General features: G+C 37.2%; 1 protein-coding gene across 1 annotated transcript; it reads right to left on the bottom strand.

The window, feature by feature from the left end:
* Positions 1-3,550: 3,550 nt before the first annotated feature.
* On the bottom strand, positions 3,551-11,440 carry LOC103719433 (protease Do-like 1, chloroplastic). Its single transcript, XM_008808672.4, has 8 exons — positions 10,864-11,440; positions 10,648-10,770; positions 8,025-8,196; positions 6,223-6,260; positions 5,879-6,077; positions 5,605-5,757; positions 4,453-4,587; positions 3,551-3,842 (listed from the first exon to the last, which is right to left on the bottom strand). Exons 1-8 carry the CDS (start codon positions 11,304-11,306, stop codon positions 3,765-3,767), a joined length of 1,341 nt encoding a protein of 446 aa, XP_008806894.3. The 5' UTR covers positions 11,307-11,440; the 3' UTR covers positions 3,551-3,764.
* Between the last annotated feature and the right edge of the window lie 795 nt (positions 11,441-12,235).

Genomic DNA, 12,235 nt, shown 5'->3' with positions numbered 1-12,235 from the left:
TATGTACCCGAAAAAACAAGAAAAACGCGTGTTTTGAGCCTGGTTCGGCCGGTTAGATGCAAGTTGAGCTGGGGTTCTTGGTTTTCTTTTCTTCTTCTTCTTCTTTTCTCTCTTTTTTTTCTTCTTTTTTTTATTTATTTTAATGAAACAGTTGATATCAGACACAAATATATTTAATAAAGATAAAAAATAAGTTTCAAAACATTTTGGACAACTTCCTTTCTCCAATCCATAGAGTGTCTCTAGAATAACTAACCACATACAAAACCATCCAATTTGCGGCCATATTTGCCTATCTAAAAACATATTCAGCCTGAAAGACCACACATCAGTTATCATAATCCGAATATTCTAAAACTGTGCCTTTTTCCAACAACAAAGTTTAAGCACTCCTTCTAAGAACGGAAAATGGAGGAACAAAAGTTATATAATCCATTTTTTCTTTTTCTTTTTTTAGCGAAAACGGTCTTTTGAGCATATCAAGTAAACCATTTTTCAGAAATAATAAAAATGATATTTCAAAAAAATTGATATACCATAAATATTCCACTTACTTCTTTTAATCTGTTTACCCTGCTTAACGCGAATAACTTACCTGCATGAAATGGTGGAATTATTTAACCCATTCTTCCCTCAAAGTTACTCCATTAATTCAACTATTCTGGATTTTTATTCCACTTTCAAACACAACATAAGCTTCGGGGAAATGAATAGGAACTTGCTTCACCTCGAACAAAAACAAAATGTTCGAATTCAGCCTATGTGACAAACAAGCCATGTTTTAACACATCCTGTCAATCTCCGTTTGAGTTACTTATCTTTGTTATATAAGAAATAGAGCACATGTAATATACTACTCAGCTTAGCTAATTTGCACCAACCCTGATAGGAATGATAGGTGCCATTTGTAGCGTTTCCTTGTGTCACGGTGGGGCTACAATAGTCAAATAAAGGAGTAAAAAGATGGAGCCCAAGCTCAGCGAATAACATATGGCCTTGCCTACCCAAGTTACTGAAATGTTGATCAAAACATGAGCTACTTTGATCATTTGACAAGCCATGCTGTTGGTCTATTAATACCCTTTCTTTTGGGCATAATCAAGAGACTAATACAACACAATCTTAAATTTAAAGTAAGTACGTACTAGTTCAATCATTATAAACTGCCAACTTGGGTGAGTTTAGATCATGTTGGTCCCAAAACCTATTTCAATAAAATAAATTTGTCCCGAACAATGTTAAGATCTAAAGTTTCATCAAGCCTAAATCAACCTTCAAGAAATTTGCACCACTTTGGCATTGGCTGATCCATTTATATCAAAAACACCGTCATAGGCCTCATGTCCTTAATGACGAGTCAAATTTCAACTAAAGGAAATGACTTGATGCTACATGCTGAAGCAATGCTTTTGGACCATACAAAAATAGCCTCAACTAGCTATATACTACCTAAATTGGCTTCAAATTCAACCTAGCATTATCATGTTATCGGTTTATTCATATTTATCTTTGGGGTTTAGCCCTTTTTAATTTTTTGGTTACATTGGGCTGAGCCTTCACAACATTTTTTTTAATGCCCTTTAGAAAGTACCTTTGAGTAATTTGAAGGGGGGCAGATCCATTTTCACCAAATTATGCTTGACTTAATTATGAAACTCTTTGGATTTTTTTTCAATTAATTACATTCCTAACAAATAGTAGAATATATTGACGTAAGAAGGGACTTAGCTGCACCATCCAAGATGACTTCAAATAGGTAAGATCTCAATTGGTGATCTCTCACATTCCTAAGAACGGTTTATTTTGCTTTCTTATGTCTCTTACCATGGTGGCTCAAGAATTAAGAACCAAATGTTCCCTGATATCACAATTAAGACTTCATTCTTTAAATCCAAGACATTATCACCGATTGTAAAACAATGTGAAAGAGAGAATAGGAGTTGGCATTGAATCTTAAAGTAACCAATGAATTGAAACTGCAAGTATTGACAAAATTGCAAAAAAGCTTGTAATGATTATTGTAGAAGAAAAATGTCAAACCAATGGTCTTTGGTGCTTGAAGACCAAGGCACCAAATGAGCCGGTCTGAGTACCATTCTGCTCATGCTCAGCTTGGCATCTAAATAAACTGAGGCCAAACTCAACACGGCCTACTCAAACTGGGGTTGGCTAAGTTCTCATTCGAGCTTTAGTCACGCTAAGCCAAACTTTTGAAATGTGTACTCGGCTCGTTTCCTAGCCGAGTCAAGCTCAAAATATTCTTAGCGAGCCGCGCGTGAGCTGCTCATGAGGAGCTCGGTTCGTTTGCACTCCCTACCACGTGCCTATTTTATCTCCCTTGCATTGTATTTTGTTGTCTGAGTCTTGGACTGTACTCACACCTGCTGTGTGAGAGCTGCCGATTTACCAAAAAAATAAAATATAAAAAAATAATAGAAATAGAGACAAGTTGAGCCATAGACGTTAAGTTTGATTGGGGTGCGCCAGCGCATGAGCTACTTTGGATGGGCCCTTCCCTACAAGATATTAATTTAATGTTACCATGGGCCGATGGGCCATCGATCATATTTAAAACTGGAGCGATCTGAGCCGAAGGGCCGAGAAAGGAATGACTTGCTCTCTTCTGATGTGGGACTAAAAATATCAACACATCTACAAGAGCGATTCCCGATTCATTTGCCCTACGATTTGTAGGCTCGAGACTGATAATGCACGACTGCCATCCAATCCATGAGGTTTGAGCTGTTTTTCACCCTTCCATCTCTTTTTTTGTTTTCGTTTTTATTCAAGAATTTCATCTTGGCAGGGATCTCAATTTTTGTCAACATTTCATCCATATAAAAATCTCGGCCATATCATCTCTGTGAAAATAAATTGATAAATTTCAAGATATCAATCGACACCATATCCTTCGTAAGTTCGTATTGACCAATATTTTTAAAATATTTTTACTTTTTTTAATAGACTTTCTCAATTAATAAATCTTAAAATCAAAACTAAAACATAGTCCCCAGTCTTGGATTTATTATATGGACTCAGATTGCGATATTTCAATCCACAATCTTGGATTTATTATATTGGCCGAGATATCTCAATCTGAAAATATTGGCCAATATATTGGAAAATCTATCCCATCAAAATTTCTCACTTACCATATCAGCCATAATAAACTGACAACTCAATTCATATCAATCTTCACTGAAATTTTTTCTTTTAAAAAACCCTTTCTTTCTGCACTCTTGCATCATCTTTCTTGTACTAGGACACAAAAGAGCTTCAGAAGAAAAGAAAGCAAGAAAAAAAGAAAAGAAAACAAAAGAGCTTCAAAGGAGCTTTCTTTTCTTCTTCTTCTTGTTTTTTTTTTTGATAGATCTAAGTTGTGTTCCTCGACCTCTTTTCCCTGCATATTGGTTCCTTCAACCCATTACATATTTACATATCCCATGGATGAAGTTGGTAAGCCTCGGCACGTTGCAGATCAGGACCAGAAGCAATCGTATTAGCGCCAACCTTCAAAATTAACCTCCTGTCAAATTACTCCGCAGGCATGTTTTTACTCGGGGAATCATTTCTGGTATCAAATATTTAATGAATACCCATCAAAATGTCTGATACATATGACAGACAGCCCTCTGTTCAATAAGCATCTAGTACTTAATACAATGGACAACTCCTTGATGCAAATGCACACACAAACAGTGAAGTCGAGCAGACTGTCCCAATTACAGCTTGTGACATGTTGAGTAGCCACATTTCCCCAATGCCTATGATTCATCCGGCTTTGGCTCGAGGACTACGGCGAATTTCTCTTTATGATCACCTCGAAGGACTTCCACTGTCACCTAAAATTTTAGAGGGCAACAGATAATTTAGATAAACAGAATCAGCAAGATCAGCAGTTATTCATGCTGAATTGCATTGGCAATTTGGCATGAACACTCTTCAAACAATAGTTCGCATCTTTTCCAACAGTGGCTGCCAAGCAGTGAGCGAACATTTTGGAAGGCAAGGTCCAGATGAATTGTATGCTTATAAGAAAATGAAATATGTAGTCTCAGACTTCCATGCATCCATCACTGGTTGCATTGATGTGCAAGCACGTGTCTTTAGAGGTTTATGTTAATCAGTTAATTAGCCTTAATAGTTCAGTTAGACCTCAATGAGAAGCATTTGATACATTTCATTAGAATAACAGTTTAAATGCTGATCTGATGTTTAATATTTGTATAGAGGCGTGTAGCTAGTTTTGAAGAAACAGCACAAAAAAATTGACCTATCACTGAGCTCTTGCTGGATTTTTTTAAATTATTTTAAAGAATTTCGGCAGAGTCAGAGGGATGACCTACTGAAAAAGCAAAAATAACAATTTGCAAGAGCTGATGTAACTTTCAAAGAACAAAATGCAGGGGTTCATGCAATAGAATAATAAATGTAAGATAAGACACAGCATACCGTGTCACCAACTTTACATTGGTCCAAGATTCGGTACAAGTCACTTCCATTTGTAACCTTTTTACCATTCACAGAAGTTATGATATCTCCCAAAATCAGTCTCCCATAGGTATCTCGCTTTGTTGGTTGCAGACCCTGTGAAAGGTCACAAGAAATCATATATTGAGTTTTTTTTTTCATTGAAGGGGAGGCATTTGAGTGCAAAGTCAAACCAAATTGAGCAGTCTGAGCTAAAAACTAAGCATCCTAACTTCTGCAACTGAAAGAAACAAAACATAGTCTCAACAGAGATTGCTCAAATGTTTGGAACTTTCATGAAACATAAACGCAAATGGCCCTCATAACAAAAACATGGTCATCAGCATTACTGTTCAGAGATACAAGGGTAAGAAATGCTAAATGCTTAGGTACACTGCAACTTGAATATGGGGAGTTAGAGATTGAGTACAAGAACAACTAAAACCTCAACCAAGGGTTATTACCAGCTGATTGACCAGGTCTCGGGATGCACCTAGGACACTGATGCCCTCCTTACCAGGCCATCCCAGTTGGTATGGTTGATGCCAACTGGTGCAAGTGGGAGAGGGACCTGTACCAGCCAGCATGAACTCGTACCAACAGGATGTGCAGATAGGCACCTGGTCCTGCCCCATTTTTGCTATTGGCATCCAAACAGTAAAAGCAAAAAAAAGGGAGCCATGGTGCCTTTTCTGGTCAGACCTGGGTTGGGAAGTACAGAGTAATGGAGACTGCAGTAGGGTTAGTAGCCGATGCTGAACTGATGTTTTAAGTAGAATTCTTTTAGGATTCTTTTGTGCTAGAAAGGAAGGCCTGAGATTGCTTTTGGACAGAGATTTATTCTTTCGGAAGGAGGATATTTAGGATAGCGAGTCAACTTGCATTGATGAATTGGTTTGAATTTCAGTTTCTGAATGGAACCAAACTTATTAGTTTTTATTTTCTTTTTTTTGGGTTTTGTTTTAATTTAGATAGTCAAGATCTCTTTGGTCTAATTCAATGGTTGAGATTGTTTCTGGAACAAAAAAACATTGGCACCTTTTATATAGTATATATATATACCATATAAAGAAATATGTACTAAACAAGCATGCATCTGAAGAGGAAAAAAGTTCCATTAGACCATGACATTACCGCTTTGCCTGCAGGACCATTTGGAGGAGCATCTAGAACAAGCACTCCACTAACTCCAAGTTGCTCAACTGACTGATCTGGTGCAAATTTGATTCCTAAGATAGGTCTTGTAACTTTTCCAAATCTTACAAGCTGGTCAACAATGCCACCGACCTGACAAAAACACAGACCATATGGAAGTAAAAGATATAAAAATGTGATCTTAAGTGTTACTAATAATGTCATGGTTATCTTTATGATATCCTCAAACAAGCAGTGATGGAGAGTTACGCACAGTATCAACTGGAATTGAAAACCCAACACCAGAGGATGCTCCTGATGGAGAGTAGATAGCTGTATTTATGCCTATCAAGCTTCCAGAACTATCAAGCAATGGTCCCCCACTATTGCCTGGATTAATGGCTGCATCAGTCTGAATAACATCCTGTATAGGACGGCCGGTGGCAGCAGAACTGATTTCTCTGCGCAGTCCACTGCATAGTTTGCAAGGTTTCAGCGTATCAGGAAGACAACCTTTATAGCAATAATTGTATAACAGACACACACATCAAGTTCTAGGTTCCTGAGAACCACATGCTAACAAATGTATAAGTAAATAAGAGCGATGAGACTGCTCACCTGATAACTCCAGTAGTAAGCGTATGATCAAGGCCAAACTGCAAAAAGAAACATGGAAATGAATGTGCATCTGTAGGAGTGATCATACTATTTCATAAATTAGCATGTCTCACTTTTACTGACACTCACAAGATATTAACAGTTTAAATAAGTGAGTACGTTAGATAAAATATAATGTTGTAAATAAATCAATCCACACCTAAATGCCAGACCAAGAAACAGAGCCAATCCAAGATGTGGCAAACTCTTTTTAAATACTAGCCCACAATATGCTTGATATCCATCAACTTGCTGATCCACCGCCCAATTGGCTTCTCAGATGATGAGGTGATATGTAATCAAGAGCTCTAAAACAAGCATTATTTAGGAAACGCACCAAGAATATGCATCTGTTGGCCATTTGAAGAGTCACATTCTTGCGTCCACCTTCCAGAATAGTTTTTTTACCATGTTGTTTGAAGAGAATCCTCAATCCACGCATATGTACTGTCAGTTCTGGCTACGAATTAAGATTGTGTCTGGAAGAATTGTCTCCATCAACACCTATTATTTTTTTGCCTAATAAATTGAAAACAGGACACCAGAATGGGTAGATAATTGTTTCCACCCTTTTAATATAAAACTGTATAGTATTGGATGGAATCGCTCAAGTCTCTTCTGAAACATATAGTACCCAAAAACATACCTATGGTTGTCCTGAGTACAAATGAATAGGCAAGTTACTTATCAGCCATAATTTCGAATACCAAAAACATCTGCAGACAGCCAATACTGGGAAACCTCACTGTATCAATCTGGAACCCAGTCGATAGTCATGTATGCATCTTCAATACAACTTAATATCTTAAGTTATGTCTACATACTAGATTTGAAAGAGGTTTATAACATTGTTAGTTGTGAATATCATGACATATAATTTTCTTGTGCAGCAGATGTAATGCATTAAAAGCTACATTTTGGGGCCAAAGATTCTGACTAAACAAGAATCCAGTCTTTATTCAGTCCCTGCCATTCAAAGTTGTAGACTTATTTACACACATAAAGAAATGAAAGGGTAGCTGCTTAGATTATATTAACTGTGCCTAGAAATGTGAACAGTCTGCTATGAGCTGCTGCCACTCATGAAAACTTGCTCTTATAAGCCATTGTCAGTCTGTCACCTTTGACCTTAGGTTGAGAACTGGCAAGACTGTCAAAACAATGTCTACAATCCATGATAAAAGTTACCTCAACTGCTTAATCTATAGTGATGACATTGTATAAATGGGATAAATCTTGTTGGTTATTGTCTAAAGAAACAAAAGAACAAAATTTTTTGACTTATGCTAGAACATGCTAAAAAAAGACAGTGCAACAGAATTAGAGGAAGAAGAAAGTAGATCAGGCTAGGAAGCTATCTAGGCAGCTCAGCATGATGAGCATATCAGAGGAACAAAAAGTTTATCAGAGTTGGAAACTAGCTAAAAGCTAGGCAAAGTGTGGCCGGATATAGTGCATATTACACCTCAGTAGCAATTTTTTTCCTTTCATCTTTGTGAAAAGAAAAAGAAAAAGGCTGGACCAGCCTCATGGTCTCACCTTCTCGGGTAATTAATTGCACTTGAAATAGGGTAGATATCCCACTAGTGCAGAAACATGTTTCCCACCTACTGGTTCTACCTGCCTGTCTTTACATTTTATTGTGATGATGCTACAGTTTTGTGGTGAAAGATGCAAAATTAATGCATGGAATTCCATAATTAAAGTCTTATTGATTTAATGGATGAAACACGAGCTCTGCATACAGTATATAAAGTACTCACAGGGTTTCCAATGGCATAAACTTTCTGACCCACTAAAAGGTCTGCTGAGATGCCAATTGGAATGGGTCTCAATTTGTCTTTTGGAGCATCAATACGCAAGACTGCAACATCCTTGTCTTGGTCAAATCCAACGACTTTTGCTTCACATACTGATTGATCAGCAAGGGTGACCCTGTATATAACTAGCAAGTCTAGCATTACTTCAATTGGGAACTAGATTGTCCTAGAACTGTAGAAAATTAAATGAAAAAACATAGTAAAACCATTCAAAAGAAAGACATTTATTAAACAACAGGAGGCCAAGATTATCTATATAAAAAGTTATCCAATTTATTAGATTCACAAATCATAAAAAACTGATGCATATTAAATGGTCGTATGGAAGAAATGCCAGTTAGTTATCTAAATCTCAGTTCATTATAGATTTTAACAATCACTGTCATAAGATCATATGATATGATGGATGGTCACTCTTTGAATATCAAGCAATCTAGAGTAATTTTTATTAAAGGAATAGAGACATGTGTTAATTGTGTTACATGACTTCATCTTTTGTCATTTACATTGCCAGATTTATGAAAACAAAAATTTTCAATCAACAAAAGGATAAAAGAAGCCTTATTTATTGGTGAAGGAAACATTTTCTAAAATTGGGTCCTTGAAATAAAACCTAAGTGAGACTACAAGTGAAGGAAAAAAAAAGAAAGCAAGTTTGTGAAAGATGATACAAACAGCCAAGGTAATAAAGAATCGTGGCATTGCCACCATTAGGAGTGCAAATGAATTGGGACGACCTAATTTATATTCCCAATTCACATTCAGTTGGCTGCTTTTTGGTCTTAATTTGGGCCCTGTATGTTTTCTTGTCTCTTTGGACCCAACTGGAATTTGAATGCCAGGTTCAAAAAGTAAAAGTTGATAAGAATGGGTTAGCTATGTTTCTTAAGTTTCCTTCTTTTCTTTTTTTTCCCCTCTTAATATTCCAAGATTTTATTTTATTTTTAACTATAATAAACCATTTCATGCATCAAAGGAAGGATCACTAAAAGGATAAGTTATTGGATACAGAGTCTAAATATATCCAGCATGGCAGTTTATAAGATGGTTTTAAGGTATGCTTAAAAGTCCACAACCTGAAACATCCTACCTCTGATTTTGGCTAGAAGAGACATGAAACTAGGGTCACCTTAGAAGTTCTGGATGAAACTAACTTATGGGGCCAAATTTCTTTTATATATGTGCCACTTATGCTCATATTTTATAAAACTTCATTTCTTTAAATGTTGTCAGCCATTTGCTCTGAATTAAGCTTTGATTTTGCATGTTTTGAGATGGGTCGATGGCATTACACTGTTACTTTCCACTCGCTTTTACTGAAAACATGATTTTTTTCTTGCATAGGCTTTTCTATCTCAAAGCTCAAATCTCATTGACTTTCTATTGTCATATGTTAAATTTCCATTAATTAATAAAATGAAATATTACACTCCAAACATAACTTTTCAACATTCAATACCTTATTCTTTTTCCTAAGTTTGAATGACAAAATTTTGGATTTTTAGTTTTCTTGCTGAAAGATCTTTTCGTAGCTACAATGATGACTCATTGATCTAGCCAAAAATGAAATCAACATCGAGGTTCAAACCATGTTATTTTCCTTTTTTTTGGAATCTCTCTTCTATTTATCTTTAGAAGGAGGAGACAATGCATAATTCTATGATATTTCAATTCTCTCTGCTTCTTTCAATGAGAACACTAATATGCTCAACTATCATAATCTTATCTCACCTTGTCCTCCAGCATTCGTTGCGATGATAGTTCAATTTCTTCCCTCAAGTTTGATGGTTTTCCAATAGTATCAGCATTTTTTTTTCAAATTTGAAAGATTTCCTAATGAATGAAAAAAATCTGCAACTTAATATCAGGTTTTGGTATCTTTTGGTACCAAACCTACTTCCAAAGAAATTTACTCCACTCCTTGGACTGCTGGATTTCTGACGACAAAGTTTCTATTCTTCCTATTCATTCATGTTCTTCCTTTCTTCTTAATTAATGGCCTTCTAATTCCTTAACAATCTAGATCAGAATATTATTCAATTTTCTCTTTGATTTTTACCAAAATCAGAGCTGAATCACCGAACTGCTTGAATTGCCAAAACTGGAATTCATCCAGACTATCCAAAAAGAGAAACTGAAATCAATCTTTCATTCCACTTTCTTTTCTAAATACTCCTCTTGTTTATCCCTAAAAGGCGGGCATGAACCAAAACTCAGTAATGTCATTTCTAAGCCTTTAAGAGAAATGTAATATCCTCATCTGCCATCATCTTGTCTCTACTTGTCCCACAGTCCTTTCTTTGATCATTCAATTCTTAACTTTTAGTTGAGTAATCCCCCACTAATTTCGTTGCATTTAGAGGTTCCCCTTGTTTACCATATTTTTCATGTGATTTTCACCACCGCTAGTTTCCTTGATGCATAATAAAAGTTATCCCCCCATAATGCAACTCTAGCTCGAGCAATCCTACCCTTTGGGCAGTATGGATCGTTGCATGCATGATATCATGATAAGCAATCCACCAAACATTACTGGATCAAAGAATTGGAGCGCGATCCCACCAACCTGAGATCAGATGCCCCGCGGATGACATGATAGTTGGTCACGACATGGCCGTCCTTGTCCCACACAAACCCCGACCCCGACCCCTGCGGCACCTCCAGCACATCCAGCGTGAATGCATCTTGGCTACACCACAGCACGCGCAGCTATCAGAATTCATCATAAAACAACGGAAAAAAACTGGAATTAGCCAAAGCACGCGAGGCGAGATCCAGTTACCGGACGGCGAGGTTGGTGATGTAGACGACGGAGGGGGTGTTCTCCTGGAAGAGGCGGACGGTGGCGAGCTCGTCGGACTGGAGCTTCCGCGGAGTGGTGACCACGAAGGCGTTGGCGGTGCCTACGTCGGAGATAAAGATGGAGAAGGAGAGGGTCACGGAGGCGAGGAGGACGAAGAGGGAGTCGATGGCGGAGGAGAAGAAGCTGCCGCGCAATCTGTCCGGAATTAACTTCTGGAAGGAAGGGGAGGAGGTGATAGGAGGGTTGGGGTTGTTGGAGAAGAGAAGGGAAATTGGGGAGGGTTTGGGGGTGACGAGAGGGGTTTTGGGGCGAAAGAGGAGCCTCGAATGGGCGTGGTTGGGGATGGAGGCGAGGGCTCTCAGAGTGAGGGAGGATTGGCGAGGAGAGGAGAAGAGGGAGAGTGGTGACGCGGCAGCAGCCATTGTTACGAGGACAGCTGCTACTCGGCAGCACCGATTGTTTCGGAATGGATATAAAATAAAAATATATAACAAGTGTTTGGGGAAGGGGCAAAAATAGAAGATATAATTTGTGTTATCGCTTGCCCGGCTGGATTTGGGATCATTCATTGGAGAATTGGAGGCTTATACTTGTTGCTGCATTCTTCTAGCATGAGACCCCCCTTCCTTTTATTGACTCCTGGACTGTTGGTACCTAGATCGTGTGTATGATTATTGCATTATGTCTAATTATTCTGTCCATTGTACGAGAGCTTTTTATGTAGCTTGCACTTTTTAGTGTTGCGTCATGCACGGAATGGAGGGTAGGTGTGTAATTTTTTTTATAATTATTATATTTTAAACTTTTTGATAAGATTATTATATTTATGTTTAAAGATATTATTATTGCTATCTATACTCTTTTGATTTTTTAAATGCATTTTTATTTAAATATTTTTTTCTACGAGAATTTAGTACTCTTATCTTTTGAGCATTGGCTCAGATAAATTGTCTTTCCTGCAATTAGGTTAGACTAAACATAGAAAGGCTACAAGTTTCACTAATCAATTTATGTTTATCATAAACACATCACCTTAATGTAAATTTTATTACCATGTTGCGGTGCCTAGATTTTTGTAGTTACAACTACACTACTAAATATTTGATAGGCCTAAATTATTGCAATAGAAAAATATAATTTATTTCTTTATTTTTTTGTTTAGGAATAAATTAATTTTTTAAAACCCCCAGCACAACTCATATGCATCTCCAGTTGCCAGACAAGCCCTTTGACATACCCAAGTTATTGGAATTTCCTGGAACTGGGTTATAAAGGATCTGGTGTCGTTTTCTTTCTCCACGTTGGCACCAACAACTTTATTTTTTCCCCGCATAGAGATGTCTCCCGAACG

The sequence above is a fragment of the Phoenix dactylifera genome, chromosome 11, assembly GCF_009389715.1.
Source record: "Phoenix dactylifera cultivar Barhee BC4 chromosome 11, palm_55x_up_171113_PBpolish2nd_filt_p, whole genome shotgun sequence".
NCBI classification, from domain to species: Eukaryota; Viridiplantae; Streptophyta; class Magnoliopsida; order Arecales; family Arecaceae; genus Phoenix; species Phoenix dactylifera.
This window is presented reverse-complemented; position numbering and strand designations above follow the sequence as displayed.